General features: G+C 34.3%; 2 protein-coding genes across 2 annotated transcripts; both read left to right on the plus strand.

Moving 5' to 3' along the window:
- Positions 1-957, plus strand: LOC134365964 (olfactory receptor 13C9). The gene has a single exon (XM_063082354.1). It carries the CDS (start codon positions 1-3, stop codon positions 955-957), a length of 957 nt encoding a protein of 318 aa, XP_062938424.1.
- A 16,397-nt stretch (positions 958-17,354) lies between these two features.
- On the plus strand, positions 17,355-18,311 carry LOC134365998 (olfactory receptor 13C2-like). Its single transcript, XM_063082408.1, is given in 1 exon segment — positions 17,355-18,311. A coding segment is annotated over 1 exon segment (957 nt).
- The last annotated feature ends 574 nt before the right edge of the window (positions 18,312-18,885 follow it).

Raw genomic sequence — 18,885 nt, forward strand, 5'->3', positions numbered from 1 at the left:
ATGGAATGGGGAAACCACACCATTCTGGTGGAGTTCTTTCTGAAGGGGCTTTCTGGTTACCCAAGGCTTTCGCTACTCTTTTTCGTGCTCATCCTAGGGATGTATGTGGTCATCCTTCTGGGCAATGGAACCCTCATCTTAATCAGCGTTCTGGACTCTCACCTTCACACCCCTATGTACTTCTTCCTGGGGAACCTCTCCTTCTTGGACATCTGCTACACCACCACTTCCATTCCCCCCACGCTGGTGCGATTCCTGTCAGAAAGAAAGACCATTTCCTTCTCTGGCTGTGTGGTGCAGATGTTCCTTGGCTTGGCCATGGGGACAACGGAATGTGTGCTCCTGGGCATGATGGCCTTTGACCGCTATGTGGCTATCTGCAACCCTCTGAGATATCCTGTCATCGTGAGCAAGGATTCCTATGTGACCATGGCAGCTGGGTCATGGTTTGCAGGGGCTGTAAACTCTGCAGTACAAACTGCGTTTGTGGTAAAATTGCCTTTCTGCAGGAATAATGTCATCCATCATTTCTCCTGTGAAATTCTGGCTGTCATGAAATTGGCCTGTGCAGACATCTCAGGCAATGAGGTCATCATGCTCGTGGCCACGACATTGTTCACATTGATGCCACTGCTCTTGATTGTCATTTCTTACTCATTTATCATTTCCAGCATCCTCAAGATCCACTCCTCTGAGGGGAGAAGCAAAGCCTTCTCTACCTGCTCATCCCATCTGACTGTGGTGATCATATTCTATGGGGCTATTCTGTTTATGTACATGAAGCCCAAGTCTACAGAGACACTTAATTCAGATGACTTGGATGCTACTGACAAACTCATATCCATGTTCTATGGGGTGATGACTCCCATGATGAATCCTTTAATCTATAGTCTTAGGAACAAGGATGTGAAAGAGGCAGTGAAACACCTATTGAACAGAAGGTTCCTTAGCAAGTGAGTAAAAAATGTATTGGATTATGAACACATTGGACATTGTTAAAAATTGAGTATCATGATGGAATTTTGGTTATTTTTACTGTTTCCTTTGCACTTTCATATATTATGTTAAAATTTTTATTATGAGATTTAGCATTTGAAAATTATTGCATGGTCACTATAGAAAAGTTTCAACATACAGGCAATAGGCTGAGGAAGAGAAAGAAGTCATCTAATACTGTAACACTAGGAGATGGCCAATTTCTAACATTTTGAACAGTATCTTTCATTTTCTTTATTTATTACTCTGTTGAATTGGGTGTGATGTGCCTTTTTATGGTCACATTTTTGCAGAACATTATTTCATAGGCAGTATTTCATTACAGTTTTCAAAACAAATAAAGACCTCTGTTGCAATAAAACAAAATAAAACAGAAAACCCCCAAAATACTGCACCCACATTTTCCAGTCGAGAGCCTTGTGTTGTAGTTTCACAGTTATCTCCATTTTTAAAAAGACATTAAATAAAAGCCATTAAATAAATTGTGGAGTATTTATTTTTTTCAGTGGGGCTCTGAGCATCTGGGACTATTGATGGAGCAGATAAATAGAGTATAAGGGTGAGGCCGATGAAATCCATCAGGATATCCTTATTTTATCTCCTTTCTTTGCTCCAGCTTATACTTGTATGTTTGCTTTAGTACAAAGATCATTTTGCCAAATTAAAAACGGGTTTGAAAATCAGTCTTCTGGTCCAGATAATAACTTGGACAAGTGTTGGGTTGAATGGAGCATCATATCAGTACTCATGTAGAAGCAGCCACATTTCTTTGCTATCCTCAGGAAATCCCAACTTTTCCAAGTCTTACAAGAATATCAAGTTCTTGACTTTTAGTGAGAATACCTGTGTTCAGTGTCTTGTCTCTCTTTGTAACTAGCCTTGTGACCTTGGTGATCTGAAGAAGTGGAGGATTGGGGGATTGTTTTCTCTTCAACTTTTTACTCTGTCCGAAGAACACTTCTAATTCACAGCCTAAGGTGAATAAGAAAGTGTGTTCAGCCGTGAGCCACGTTCTAGGAAATGCATTTGGCTGAATAAATTTTATACTGATGGATCAGTGAATTCAGAGAATATTGGGCATAAGCATATTTTACATAAACAAGTAAGAGTTAAATGTTTGTGAAATCTTTGGGTACAGTCACTCATTTTATCTTACCAAATTTACCTCTTAATTTTAGTTATACAGTCATGAACTATATTTAATTCCATCTAGCTTCCATCATAGTTACTTACAGATTACATTTGATGAGAAGGGCCGAGACCATTGATATATCAGATTCATGCTCTGACAGAGGAGGCTTTGAGAACTTATTAGTTTCCTGACACCAGCTCAGAGGACTCTCTTCCCCCCTAAGAATTTCAGGTAGGTGGAAAACTCCTGAGAGTCAGGCATTTTATGTTGACCCACAGGTCATCTTGGGTACTCAGAGCTCATTTTGATTTTTCTCACAGTTTAAGTCCAAACACTCATAAACTCTCTGAGATGACTGATCTAACTCCTAGTATTATATCAGGTTTATACATTTTTGATAGAAAATTAAAGCAAGTAGAAATTTTAAAGCACATGCTTTTCCTCACAGGAGAAGACCAGGAATGTTTTTTTATTTTGTTTTTGTTTTTTTGTTTTTTCCCTCACAGGGGTGTAGAATCAAGATGTGAAGAAAAGAAAGGCATGGCACCTGTCTTGTATTCATGTGTTCAAATTTGCTGGGCAAATGCACAATCTATAATGCTGATATAATGCCTTATGTTAATACTTGAGTCTCCAGAGGATTTTTCATTCAGAAAATTTATTTTGAAAACTTATGGAGAATGATTTTGTTGTTGTTAGCAACTTTTTTTTTTTTTTAAACTTTGGAATATATGAGATAAACTTATCTGGTACACCAGATGTGCACCAGTGTATGTATATATGTGTTCCAGTGGGACTATTTTTAACCAGATTGCAAAATCTACAAGGGTAGAGATTTCTTGATATCCCCCTTCTCTCTACCCACATTACATTCAATTTGGGACATGAGGTATAGAATATGATTTAATATACATTTCAAATCCATGAATGAAAAACTATATGGAAGGAGGTGTAACAAGAGAGAAACATGTACCTTTATATTTCACTCAAGTCCCCAAACAGGCTCATGGTTAGGAATTAAGTGCATAGAGAGAGCAGAAAAGCCAAGATTATATATCTTTTTACCCAACAAATTGTTTTATCTTTTTCAATACACTTTTATTGCTTGCCCAATCTTCAGATACTCTAAGCTTGAGCTCATGTTAAATTTTTATGGTCCCGGGGGCTTTTGAAATGGGCTTAAAATGAAAATGCAGCAATGTATTTGTTGGTTATCAGCTAATTCACATACATGATCGCACTAAAATCTGATGATGTGGACGACAGTGTCACTATTTCATACAAAGCTTAGGGAAGTTAGCGTACCTTGTTCAAGCCTCACAGCATGCAAGTTACAGAGGAACATACACACCCTGCTATTCTTTCTCAAGTTCATTATTCTTTTTTACTACAGCATGTTGCTTTTCCAATTTTCTATTCATGACATCTAACACCAGTGTCTCTCAGCAGCACGTCTAAAATGATCAAATAAACTATTACATGCATCTCAACTTTCATCACAAGTATATTCAATGTCTTAAAAATCACTTTGAAAAAGGAAATTAATTTAGTTCCTTTTAAAATAGCCTTGACATCATCACATGTTGTGTACAAAAATGATGCTTGATCACAATTTATAGGAAATTAAATCTTAAATTAGGGGAAGACCTGAAGTTAATTGGGATACTAAGGGAGTAGAGATTTGACATTAGCATTAACCTTCCAGAAAAGACTCTATAAGGAATAGAAAGATTTTTCGTGGTGTTTCAGTAGAGGTAACACTTACATTACAAAAATGGATGTGTTTCTAATTTATGGTTATATAAATAACATTTTGTTTTTAAAATTATAAAATGTTCTAATGGATCTTGTTCCTTAAAGTCTTGTTTTTCATCCTTTTGTAAAAATCACTTTCTAGGTGGGGTTAGATCTCATGCATGTTAGGTTTCATGTATCTGGAATCTTCTGGGAATGTAGCATTATTTATTACTGGACTTGTTTACTCATTTATTTAAGGAATATTTATTGAGTAGCTACTGAAAGCTGGGCACTGTGCTAGCTACCAGACATACCGACATAAATAAAAGAAGAATCTTTAGTGGGGAAAATGAACATGTAACTTGGAGCCAAAGTGATGAAATGTAGACCTGAGGTTGGGAAGACAATCACTGCCTGCATGTTCTGACATAGTGTTCCGGGGGCTTCTCGATTTAGTCAGAGAAGTACTCACTCAGTTGAGCAAAATAAGTGACCATGATACTCAGCAGACCCATTCTCATGAAGGGCACAAGCCGAAGAGTTGAAGCCTCTCTCTCAAAATGCTTGCAGGCATAGGACTTTAGGTGGAAGACACAAATAGAATATAAATGCACTTATTTTTGAGTAAATGTGAGATGCCTTTCAGAGAATCCCAAATATAAAACAACTATGCCCACTGTCTTGTATATTTCCAACTTTTCCTTTGGTACTGACTTGGCCTATAAACATACTCTATTCTCTCCTAATTAAAAATAACAAAAACAGAACAAAATCAACCGAACAATAACCTTTTCTAGCCTCTGTCCAGCCTCTGTCTAGCTTCCAATTTTCCTACTGTTTTTAACCAAGCTGCTTGAAATGAAACGTAACACTACTGTCCAATTATTCATCTTTTTAATTGTTTAACTCCATACAATATGGCCCTGCTATTATAAAGGTTTGTATGGTCAAATATAATGCATAATTTTTAGTCCTTATCTTACTTGATCTCTCTGTAGAATTTATGCCATTTTTTACATCACAACTACCTTTAATTTATTTATATATATCTAAAATTTTTAAATATGCATTCATTGTAAAATAGTCAACCACTACAAGATGTACAAGGTATAAATTGTAGTTTTATATGAATTTATGTATAATTTATAAATACATTTTTATATAATTTATATGCAATAGTTAATATTGGTGTATATATGTAAATACACTTTCAGAGTATACATGTGTTTAATAAATATTTTAAACTATTACATATTTAATATTTATTTTTCTACAATTGGCTTTTTTACTTAAAACATATGGTTCTCTTTCCAAGATGTTTATGTATATATATACATAGGTATTTTTAAGAGATGCTTACTATTTTAATGTATGGATGTAGCAAAGTATGTGACTGATCCCTTTAGATGGACATTTGTAGCAGTTTGCACTATTTCAGTATTACAAACAATTATGCTATTTAACAGAAAACAATTTATTTTTTGTATACTAATATTGTTACAAACATGGAAAGCTAAAATGTGGGTAAATATATAACTGACTTTTCTTCTCTGCTTGAGTTTTCTAAATTGTCTTTGATAGTGGAAGGAAAAATTAAACAGTAAAAAAACCTAAACAATTTAATTAGATATTCTTAGGCTAGAGTTGAAGAGACGGTTTACTGAAGATAATAAATAAGCACATGAAAAGATGTTCAGTGTCAGTAGCCATGAGAAATACAAACCCAAACCACAATAACATACCACTTCACATCCATTAGGATGGCTATAATTCAAAAAATAAGCAATAACATGAAAGTCTTGGCAGAGTATAGAGAAATTGGAACCCTCAAACATTGCTGAAAATAGGTGGTTGTTTTGGAAAATGTTTTTCAATTCCTCAAAAAGTTAAACATAGTTACTATATGACCAAAGAATTCCACTACAAGGTATATGCCCAAAAGATATGAAAACACGTACACACAAAAACTTGTACACAAATGTTCACAGCAACATTACTCCTGATAGCTGAAAAATGGAAACAGCCCAAATATCTGTATCCTTTTAAATTCAAAACTTTAGAAATGAAACAGTGACTATTGACTCTGCCTCTAAATAATTAAAGGATGTGGGCTCTTACACAAACTTCTTTCACTCTTTCCTTCCACATATTTGTTGGCACTATAATCATCAAATTTTTGTTTTATTTTATGTAAATTTTCTTTCAAAGTTTATAACAATTAAATTCTTTGTTATAGTTGCAATTTTATTTTTTAGTATGTCTGTATTCCAAGGTAATTACTAGTCTTTCCATATCACAATTTCCGCATCTGTGGTTTCTTACCGTATTTATTTATTAGCTGTATTCCTCTATTAGCTGTCTGGATTATGTTTCATATATATGTACACACACACACACACACACACACTGAGTTTTTGCATACTTGTTTTTATATTGAACAGTACTGGACTGGGCATAGAATTCTTGAGTTATAACTTTTTCCTTTCCCCCCCCACTGACAAGAGGGCTAATGCCATCCTGATGCTTTTTATTCCTTTCAGTGATTTCTTTTTATTTGTGTTCTTCTGCTTGACTATTTGAAGGGTTCCTTTTTATCCACTAAAGTTAAATTTATTTATCAAAATATGTTTTGACAGTGATTTACTCCCTGTTGTAAAGTGACTAGAAGAGAGGAGAGCAAATGTTCATATCACAAAGAAATGATTGTTTTGCAATGATGAATAGGCTAATTACCTTGATTAGATTCACTCATATTGTTTACATGTATTGAAATATAATTCCGTATCCCATAAATATGTACAATCAATATGTTTCAATAAAAAATTAATTAAAAAAAGATATGTCTTGATTTTTGTTTTACTCTATTGATTTTTTTTCCCTGGAACATGTTGAACTATTTTCACTCAATTCGATTCAATTAATTTGATTCAATTTCAATTTAGCAAATATTTATTAAGCATCCTCTAGCTGCTTAGGGTAGATACAACAACGAATAAAATAAAGAGCCTTGCCTTTGTGGAGCATATATTTTTGAGGGGAAGAGGGCCAATAAACAATAACATAGTATGCGAATAAATAAGTAAATAATTAAACGAAGTATGTGGTAAGTTAGAAAGTACTATGATCTGTGGAAAAAAGAAACTATAGAGCAGGGTAAAGGAGATGGAAGTGCTGGAGTCTGGGGAAGGAAATTGCAGTATTGAAAAGGGTAGTCAGCATAGATCTCATTTAGAAGGTGACATTTGAGTAAAGTCTTTAAAGAAATAGGAGTTTAGCTGTAAGGATGCATGAAGGAAAAGTGTTCCAGGCAGAAGAAAAAACCTGTGCAAAGGCTCTAAGAAGGGATTGCCTCCAATGTGTTTGAGGACTTCTGAGGAGGTAAAAATGGCTGAAGCTGAGAGAACAAGGGGAAAAGAGCTGGAATAAGCAGAAAGTGGGGCTGGGGGAGTGTGCATGGAAGCCAGATCAGGTAAATTCCAATCTTTCATTTCATGATTTTTCTTGTGCAATTCTTTTGAATATTTTCCAAAATATTTGGTTTGGTTAATGGGACTATAATGGCTATGTTGAATAGCCACTGTCCATATAATATATGTTCCTTATAGCCACTCTGATCTCTTTGACCTTTTATAATGCATTCTGTACTATTTTCTCAAGACTAACCTACACGGCACTTAACTGTCGTTCATAAAGAGATAATTCTGGGTAGCACTGAATTGTAGTATATGTTTTGAGTCCTCACTAAATCAGTATTAAGAAAACTGACATTTAGATTTAGTAAAAGATGAAACCTTTGAGATATAGTGTCCCTCTGTTCTTATGATAAAAGAAAGGCAAAAGTGAATGGTGGACTTTTTTGTTTTGTAGTTATAAAATAAGTAAGTACATTGTTTTAGAAAGAACTGAATGCCATAAAGTAACCCTAATTATATTTACGTTAAAAAGAAGTTGTGTTCTGTTATTAAATGTGAATATAAATATGTTAAATATAAGGGGGTATTTTGAGTGCTCGCTTCGGCAGCACATATACTAAAATAAGGGGGTATTTTGGTGTGATATTTCTGTAGCTTTTATTTGTAATGAGGACATACTCATTCTCTCAGTGTGGATTTAGGTTGCTCTCTACTTGTATGTTATCACCGGCTTTTGGAAGGGATATGAATGTAGTGTGTGTGTGATCTTTTAACAAGCAGCTCACTGAAGTCAGAAGGAGACTCTTAAAGTGGCTGGGAGACTTTTGCTAGGGGAAGGAATGTGAACAGGAGGCTTTTGGAAAGACAGTACAGTACAGCCTGTCTTAGTTATGGTTGGGAAATTGAAGGAAAACTTTATAACCAAATTTAGTTTGAGACACAACAATCTGAGGTATGTGGGGTATACCTCAATGTATCATCCAGATATCCTTTTGATGAAGAATGTATTGCTTCACCTGTAGGTAGTGCCGAGTGCACACAGCATTCTGCAGTCGGCCTGTTCATTGACTCACCCGAAGTCATGCACTTGCAGTCTTTCTGGAAGGTGGGTGCTACTGTCAGTGTTCCTCTTCTTTCAATATCCTGATTAACTTCATTGCTTCCCCCATTTTAAGACTTGGTTTGAGTCTCGTCATTTGTGATCAAAATTTTTTATGGACACAGAACATATTATGGTTTTCAAAGTTTTTTGCTAAGTAATTAAGAGATATTTGCCTTTTAAGAGGCAATGGATGTTTAATAAACTTGAGATGAAAGTTGAGATGCAGGGAATGGTTTTCTTGACCATTTTAGGGCTGGTTGAGGCTGTTGTTGGGCCCATTAAGCCATCAATCCGTTACTCCGTGAATGGATTAATACATTCACAAGGGCACACTCCTCACGATCCAATCACCTCTCAAAAGACCCCACTTTTCAAATAACGTAATAGGATTTCCCATCCTTTTAACACTGTTACAATGGGGATCAAGTTTCCAATACATGAATTTTTATGGGACCCATTTGACCCATAGCATATACTATGAATATAAACTTATTCCTCTTTAATTTACATGCAAGACCAGCTCACTGTTGCAGAAGACAAGGTCATGAACACACACTTAAACATGGCGATAACTACCCTGTGTGTCAGTTTCCTCCTCTCTCTTTTGACTTGATGTCAGTGGATTCTTTCAAACCAGTTGATTGTGAGCTTTAATTCTCAACAGACAATTATAAACCTTTTTGGTTTTCCCAGTTTTTCAAAGAATTTTTCTTGAGATTTGTGATTTCAAAAACAAATTTCCTGAGAATGCTGGGAAGGAATTTCTGCATGGAAACATTCCTGTACTATGTTTTAATGAATTTCTTTTTCTCCTTAAATCATCCAGAATGTATTCTGTAATTTAAATAAGAGCCTTGACTGATACACACAGCACATAAGGCCCTTCCTTCTTTGCCTCTGTTTAGTTTCATCTTCCGCACCCCCATCTCCTTTTCTATTTATGTTGCTGTGACGCTGAGTTCTTTTTATTTTTCTCCTTTCATCATGCCGTTTCCTGTTTTACACCATTGGTGTTGTTTCCTTTCCTGGAATGTTCCTCTGTGTATTCCTCTCTTCTCAAATTCTCAATCTTAATTTAAGAATCAGTTCAGGTATCGCCTCTCCTGGAAATTATCTTTCGATTCCGAGTTACTTGTCACTTACATGTCTATAGCACACTAAGCTTATTTTCATCACAGCATTTACTGCTTTTTATTGATATCATCTAATGGGATATTTTTATCACTACCTATAAGATTTTTTAAAGTAGAGACTGTGCTTTAGGCATTTTTATGTTCACAGAGATTCTTACCATGAGTTTCACAGGACAGGTATGCAGTCAATCTCATGTAAACAGAAGCGATTTAAAAATGTAAAACAACTGATATGAAAAATGGGTAGAGGCCATGAGTACCCAACTCACGTAAAAGAAAATACAGTTCTTTCAGATATGCAAAAAAGTTAAATACCTCTACAAGTTAGAAATTCCATTTAAAGTAATAATGAGATACCATTGTTAAGCCCTATAGTATAGAAGAAAATTCTAAATTACTGACAACATCCAGTGTTGATAAGAGCACAATAAAATCAGCAAGAACGTAACACTGGTGAAAGCATAAATTAGTATTATCCTTTGAATTCATAAAAATCTTTATCTATATTGACCTACTCATTTCACTTCTAGAATTCTATCTTAAAAAGTAATTTAAAATTATTTTGTTAATATAAATTTTAAAAAGTAAAGAAGAGAAAGAAAAAATCATTCACAAGTGTCCAGTCTTAAGGTGCTTCAGCTTACGCTTGGGGAAAAGATGCAAAGGATTTTAGCTTGAGTTATTCTGTTGTTTTGTAATTAAGATCAGGCTCCTTTCTGAAGTGTGATTATTACTAGGTTATTCAATTATAATTTATTTTTGTATTTGTTCCTTACACCTTTTTATACTGCTTGAGAATATCTTCTCTTTTCTTGTCTTGCCTTCTTTTTCCTTCTCTTTCTCTCCCTACCTTTCACCTTCTTTCTGTCCTTCCATCCTTTCTTCTTTCCTTCAGTTCTTTAGTTCTACCTTCTTTTACGGTGTGTATTATTGTTAGAATCAGTGCAAATAAACATTTATCTATTTAAGCTAAATCTGTAAAGTGAGTGGAAAATATTTTCATGTAGTAAATAATCAATTATACTTCTTAAAATGCTGTGTCTCTGTGAGAGAGAGAGAAAGAGAGAGAAGGGGGTGGAGAGAGAGAAGGAAAGATTGAAAGAGAATTCAGCTGGGGAAATTTTGATGACAATACATGAGCTCCCTTCTGATTTTGTGTATGAAATAGAGTCCTAGGCCTCCTGTAATGAGATCTTCAGGGCTTTATTTCTGAAGTTTCATAAGTTATATACATATTTCATCTCTGAGGCAATTTAAAGTTGTGCACAGAGGTTTAAAGCCACCCTTAAGAGCAGAATATTTAATTGTTTCCTAAAACCTTTTTGAGTCTCCACAATGGGGAGATATTTCAGTTTGAGCTTTAGGGGAAAATTTAGTTTGCCCAGTTCCTAAAATTGATTGCTAAGCATTAATTTTCTTCTTATTTTTAAACTAGAGAAATCTAATAATACTTTATCTGAATTAGAGGAATTTTTTTTTTCCAGTTGGTTGGCACCAGGGTATCTGAATCCTTGACCTTGGTGTTATTGCACCACGTTCTAACTCGGTGAGCCAACCAGCCAGCCCCCACTAAGCTTTATCCTAGTAATCACATTTATACACTGTTTCTATAAATGAAAACTAGTCAGTGAATTTCTATGATAAAATTATTACTCATTAGTGGCTATCTCTTTGGAAGTTCAGCTACTAATAAGGGCCTATGAAGACTGGCTGCAAGTAGGAAAATAAGACAAAAATATCTATTGTTGCAACCGAGAAGGATAGGCAACCTCTGGTTTGTAGGTAAGTTACTGCAAAAACAAGAAACATATTTATCAATCATAAGCCATACTCGGACTGCTGGGTTGAACCTGTTGTTTGAAAATGAGATTTCCTTTTCTCTCACTGAGGAGATATTTTGAGTATTGGAAATGAAACTTAAGGGACTTTCTACTGGGATGCAGTGGGGAAAAGAAAGAGCTATGAGACTAAAAAAAAAAAAAAGGTTTTATATGCAAAGGCAATTGTGTAACAAACTGAAAAGAATTTGCCCAACACATATGAATTACTTTTTGACAGCATGTAGGTTTTTAGTGCATTACAAAGTGTTTGGGCACTGTGTCATCTACTTTAGCTAATTTAGCTCACTTTAGTGAGCACTACACAGTAGACAGCAAAGTATGTGTTCTTTAGTGTAGAATTCATAATAAACAAATCTTTGACTGCTGGGCTTCTGGCAATCACTCAGTCCCATTTGGTTCAGTCAAATGTGAACCCGTTGAACTGTGTGCTAGGGACACTTCATACAAAGATAAAATGCGAAGAGAACACTATGGCCAATTTGGAAAATTTTTAAGAAGTAAAATAATTATATCCTGGGATCTGAAAAAGATAATTTGCCAAAGGAATGCAACATAGCCAGAAAGAGACTAGCTTAGGCATTATCGTAGTGTGTTTGCATGTAAAGTAGTTGAATGTTTTGAATATTTACTTTTCTATCATTAGGTTATAATTGTAAAAGTGAGTAACTTGCCTTTTCTTTTTTATGTTAAGAGGCTTGCTAAAGATGTTAAAATAGTCTCAGTCAAAAAAGGTCAGATGTTTTAAAGCAAGGAACACCCTGGCACCTTATTAAAACACTATTTTTTTATGGAGTCAATTGAATTTGATATAAGGTAGATCTTTTGGGTAATTTTTCCTTTCTGCCACCAAATTTGCTGGCATCCATAGGATTGGAGTGACTGTAATAAAATGTATTAGGATTTGTAAATAAAATGAAAATAGTACCATATATCAGGACACTATGTAATCTGATTAAGTGCAGCCAACCTTATGGAACGGCAGTGATGACCCGTTCAGAGATGTAAAAAGATTCTAATAGAAGGAAGAGAGACGCATGAAGGAAACCATTAGCAATAGGAGCTATTATTGTGCTCATTGAATTGCATATACCATTTCATTTAGTCTTATCAACAAGTACATGGCATAGGTGTCATCTTTATCTTAACTCTATTTCTGGGGATGGTAACGATCAGAAGCATGTCCAGATTACCTAGTTAATAAGGGGCAGAGATGGCATTAGAACCAAGGCTGCCTCCAAAGCATCTGCCTTTGACAATATTATGGGATGTGCTTGATAGAATATCTTACAGCATGAAAGGAGCCCATGAAACAATTGTTTATGAAGAGAGATGATTTTTACAGGTGTGCATATAATCTTCATTATTCAAATAACTCCACATGTACTTAATGCCTTTTGGGGTCCTAAGTGGTTTACACTTTAATCCAGAAAATATGGGAAAATTCTAGAAAATATAAACATTAAAAAAAAAAAAAGAAGCCACAGAATAGTAGGAGGAACTTTGGATAGAGAAATCAGGTTGGATTTAGGGTGATACTGAAGACACTAATTATATACTGAGATTGAGAAGGTGGACCAGGGATTCAGAGCAAATTATGTAAAGTTAGGTATGAAAGGATTCTGAAAAGGAAAGGCTCTTTGGACCTGAAAATAGAAAAAGAATAATAGCTAACATTTATTGACTTGTAACTGTGTTCTGGGAACTTTACTAGATCATAAAACATAATGCATTAGATGGGAAGGAAATTACATGGTGTTTTAGGATAGACCCTAAACCAGGTCAAAGAATAGTCTAGAGATAGTGGTGGAAAAGGAGATGGATATGGTCCTGGAAGACCTAATTATACTATGTAATACTATGTAAAATGTCTTACGTAATCAGAATGTGACTATATTTGAAGTACCTGTTAGTCTTCAGCAATTCTCATTTAGTGTGTGATATTGAACAAGTTAGAGCAAGGTCAAACATTTGTGATTATGTCCTATGGCAATGGATGATTTTGATGTAGTTTACTATTGCAAAAGTGAAAAGAGAGAGGCTGTGAATCTCACAAGCATGAGCTCTTTAGCTGAAATATTATTTATTTTATGAATAGGAAATACATTCACAAGGTTCAAAATTTTAAAAAGTTACTGAAGGGTATACAGTAAATAGCTTACCACCCACCCCCATTAATAAGCAATCCATTTCCCTATCCACTTCCTTTTAGATAACAAACTGTTCTTTGTTTGCTTATTTATTTATTTGCTGGCTGAAACAGGGATTAAACCTCAGACCTTAGTGTTATTAACACCACACTCTAACCAACTGAGATAACTGGTCAGCTTATGTTTGTTAGTTTTCTAGAGATACTCTGTGTGTGAACAAAAATGCATGTGTGCATATTCATATTTACACACATATACACACACATACGCACACATGTATAATCGTTTTTACTCAAATGGTAATGTGCCATCTGTACTGTTCTGAATATTATTTTTTCATTTAATATTTCTTGAAGATCTTTCCATATCAGTGCACACACACACACATGAAAACAACCTGTACTCCTTTTGAAAGCAGAATAATATTCCATCATTTCTATGTCTTCTTGTGGAAATTTAAATTGTTTCCATATCTGCTATTACAAATAATACTTTAATTATAAATTTGTATGTGAATCCCTTTGCACATGTGCTGGTAGAGCTGCATGACAATTGCTGAGAAGTGAATCTGTGGTCAAAGACTATATGTATATACTTGTGATTTTGATAAATATTGCCACACAGTAACAGGTATTAGGAAATTTCTCTGTTTGGAAGTTCCCTGGGATTTTGGTCACTGAGTTTCTTAAACACCCCTTTCAGTTAATAACATAAAATATCAAATAGAATAAAGATATGTCAATTAATTATAACAGTCACAATTTACATATACATTTATTATTAATGTATTAATTATTACATTATTATTTATATAAATGTTATATATACATATATTTTTATATATATTACTATATGTTGCATACTATGTACAATTATATATATATTCTTTCCTTAGGGTGTGTTCTTAGACATTGCATTTGTGGGTCAGAAGTCATATACTTTTACCTGCAATACAAAAGGAAGATATTTGATGATCTATAAGAATTCAGATAATATATAACTCACGTTATCACCTGAGGAAAATTCCTGCCAATATACACTAATCAAACCAAAAGATAAATACAGTCCTAAACTGAGTGAAAGAAAAACAGAAGAGGGAAGTACCAATAGTGATCAATGAATAGGCACGTATATATAGGTAGATGTATTGATAAAGACTGACTAGAGAAGTATGCATTATGTAAGGAATGAAGAAGAACGCTCAAAAAGACATGCTTTAAGAAAATTCTTTTTTACACTGTATCAGTAAAAGCTGGGAATTTGGGGATTAGAATAGAAATAGGGAGTAAAAGTATTCTCAAAGTTTCATCTTCATTTAGGTTTGAGGGAAAATTAAGGGGATTAGAGCACCATAGTGGAGAAAAGAGTTCCTCTTTAAGAGCAAAATGGTTGAGTCCTGTTCAATTAAATGATGGGGGTACAGAATAAGAATGTGACCATGTACGGCATGAAAAGATGAGTAGAGTGTTCAAATTAATAAAAAAAATAGGGAATGACAACTTCATCAACCAACAAAAATAAAGAACGGGGAAAAGAGAGAATGTCGTAGGGCAAAATAAGTAAAAATAAAGAATAAAATGAAGTACATTAATAACTATGTTAGAGTGAATAGACTGAATATTTTCATAAATGACAAAAACACTAAACAGGGAATAAAACATACTCGGATGTATGATATTTGTGAGTGGTATGCTTCAAACGAAGAGAAAAAGAAAAGTTGAAAATAAAAAGATGTGCAAAGAGATAGTAGGCAAATATTATAAAAGTGGAATTTAAAGTACCTAATAGGATAAAAACATGTCAATTAATAATAACAGTCATGATTTATTAAGAAGATATATTAGCTATAAACTTGTATACACTAAACAAAACAAGAGCTAAGCATGAAAACAAAATACTCCTATAGTTACAAGAAGAATTTGATTGCAAATATTATATAAAATTGATTAAATTTAAGTGGCAGAAAATAGGTGATTATTTCAAAGGTTCTAATAACACATTTAATAAACTTGATTATATGTATACGTATATATGTACTCTGTGTGTATAAAATCATATTATCCCTCCCAGAGAAATCACATTTGTTAACATTTATAACATAAATAATGTAATTGGATGCCAAAAAGTCCATAACTAGAGATTTATAGGTCATGTTCTCTTATCAAAATAAAATAAAATTGAAAATAAATAATAAAAATGGAATAAAAATACCTCATCACTGGATAACGAAGAAACACACACCTAGATAACTCTTAGATGAAAGAGGAAATCAAAAGAAAAACAAAAAATTATCTAGAAACCAATTAAAGGAACATTTCACATCAAACTCTCAGTTTATAATGAAACAAAAAGTGCTTTAAGTGCCTTCATTAGAGCTAGAAATAGGAACGAAGGACGAAATGTTAAGGAATTTTCTTATTTTATGAAATTAGAAAAATATATCCAAATAAATTTATGAAGACAAAAACTTTAGTTAATGAAACAGAAACAAAAATGGAGAGGATAAATCTATCCTAAAGCTATTTTTGTTTTTGCTCTTTTAGAAGACCTATAATATAGGAAAACCTCTTGTGAGTGAAATGGAAAAAAATCAGACAGAAATAGTAATGAAAAATAAGACAGAACTTCTTACATAAGGGAAGTCACAAGAGTTATAAGGATTAAGTGCAATTCTATGACAAACACTTGTCATAGAAATGAATAATTTCTATCAAAGTGTAAAATATCAAAATCAACTATTCTCAAATCACTTTATTGAAATCTTACTTCTTTCTGACCAATCACATTTTTTGGTTTGGTATTTCTTTTGAAATGTGAATTCTATCAATCAGAGTACAAGGCATTCTCGCCTGTGATTTTTCCCTTTGCAAAATTAATGTTAAGAGATTGAATTCTACAGCCATACTGCTTGGGTTTAAGTCCCAGCTCTACCATCTATTTAGCTATATGATCTTGACCTTAAGCAAATTACTTAACTTTTCTGTGCCTTATTTTGTCCCTCTATATTATCAGATAGTGATGACAATAATAGTAGTAATTACCTCATAAGGTTGTTTTTCAGGCTAAATTAGGTAATGCACAAAGAAAACAATTAGTAGAGGATTGTCATAGAGTAAGAAATGTTAGTCATTATTTTGTCTTTAATTTTGTCCATTTATCCAACAAATCTTTTTGAACACCTTTCTCTGTGCCTACTCTATTCTACCTACTGAGACTGTGGAAGTAAACAAGAAAAATTACCTGCCCTTATAATGTTTACATTGCACTGCACAAGACAGACAATATACCTAACAGTGTAATTTCAAGGTGTGACAAGAGCATTGATCTATTGTGTGATGATTTACAGCCAATAAAAATGGTTTATTGTTCAGTTACACATAATGCAATGATCTTTTTTATTATAACCTCCAGCTTACATATGTGATGACAAATATGACAAAAAGCTCGGGCTTCAGTGAGGAAGATTTAAGTTTGAATCTTAGCTGTGCTATATATTATTTACCTTTGGTCAAGTTTACTTAAGATTTCTACTTTGATTTATTTATCTGTAATATGTGGGTAATAATAACTCTCTCCTAGAACTGTGATGAGATTAAAGGGCATATAGGGTGTAGCACGAAACATGTTAGTTTCATCTTCCCTCCTCCTTCCAAATTTCTCTCTTTTTCATTCACTTTCTTTTACATCCTCTCTTATTTCTTTGGTCTTTTCTTTTTTTCTTTCCTTTCCTTTTCTTTTTTTCCCCCTCTGGAAGTGTGGTACCTGTGCATTGGTAAATGTTTAAAACTAATGACAGTAAAATGCATATTTGTCTTAACGTGCTCTGTCTCACAGGTAAAAGGGAGACAGTAAAATGGAATGGGGAAACCACACCATTCTGGTGGAGTTTTTTCTGAAGGGGCTTTCTGGTTACCCAAGGCTTTAGCTACTCTTTTTCGTGCTCATCCTAGGGATGTATGTGGTCATCCTTCTGGGCAATGGAACCCTCATCTTAATCAGCGTTCTGGACTCTCACCTTCACACCCCTATGTACTTCTTCCTGGGGAACCTCTCCTTCTTGGACATCTGCTACACCACCACTTCCATTCCCCCCACGCTGGTGCGATTCCTGTCAGAAAGAAAGACCATTTCCTTCTCTGGCTGTGCAGTGCAGATGTTCCTTGGCTTGGCCATGGGGACAACGGAATGTGTGCTCCTGAGCATGATGGCCTTTGACCGCTATGTGGCTATCTGCAACCCTCTGAGATATCCTGTCATCGTGAGCAAGGATTCCTATGTGACCATGGCAGCTGGGTCCTGGATCATAGGAGTTGTTAACTCTGTGGTGTAAACTGTGTTTGTGGTACAATTGCCTTTCTGCAGGAATAATGTCATCCATCATTTCTCCTGTGAAATTCTGGCTGTCATGAAATTGGCCTGTGCAGACATCTCAGGCAATGAGGTCATCATGCTCGTGGCCACGACATTGTTCATATTGACACCATTGTTATTAATCATTATCTCTTACACTTTAATCATGGTCAACATCCTCAAAATTCACTCTTCTGAGGGGAGAAGCAAAGCCTTCTCTACCTGCTCAGCCCACCTGACTGTGGTGATCATATTCTATGGAACCATTCTCTTCATGTACATGAAGCCCAAGTCTACAGAGACACTTAATTCTGATGACTTGGACGCTACTGACAAACTCATATCCATGTTCTATGGGGTGATGACTCCCATGATGAATCCTTTAATCTATAGTCTTAGGAACAAGGATGTGAAAGAGGCAGTGAAACACCTATTAAAAAGAAAAGTTTTTAACAAGTAAATGGATAAGGGGCAGGTAATTTTATAATCAGTTAAGAAAACCAGAGTCAAACAGGTAAGTTCTTGCTGCTGTTTCATATTCATCTCTCAAAGCTCTAAAGCTCTAAAATTCTCTTCTCCGTGGCAGTACATAATGACAGTAAGTAAATAAATAAATGTCAGTGTTTTAGAAGTCAATGATTTCTAAAAAACTTCTATAGATTTTTTTTTTGTAGTTGTTGTTTGTTTATTTATTGTTGTTCTTGTTTTTGAAGAGCTTAATTGTGAGGGCAAGTAGAGGAATAGTTAATAGGGAACGAGATTTCCAGACAAGAAAAAAGCCTTTTATTTTTATTTTTGATAAAATTATTTCCAAAACCAATTTCATGCTTCCTTATTTTCTTTACAAGACAGAATATATCTATAACTCAGTTAAAACGATGGACTTTCAATACTATAATTACCTAAATAATGTAATTTACCTGTAATCTATTAACATGCGTAATGCTGATAGTCCCCTGTACAGGTAGTTGCATACTGCTAAACACCAGTGTCATTTTTATAACTTTTTGTTCATCTAGAACTATAAAACTTTA

This window comes from Cynocephalus volans, chromosome 17 (genome assembly GCF_027409185.1).
Source record: "Cynocephalus volans isolate mCynVol1 chromosome 17, mCynVol1.pri, whole genome shotgun sequence".
NCBI classification, from domain to species: domain Eukaryota; kingdom Metazoa; phylum Chordata; class Mammalia; order Dermoptera; family Cynocephalidae; genus Cynocephalus; species Cynocephalus volans.

Excerpts from the sequence above, each read along its gene's own strand:
- LOC134365964 (XM_063082354.1), top strand. The coding sequence starts at position 1 with ATGGAATGGGGAAACCACACCATTCTGGTGGAGTTCTTTCTGAAGGGG.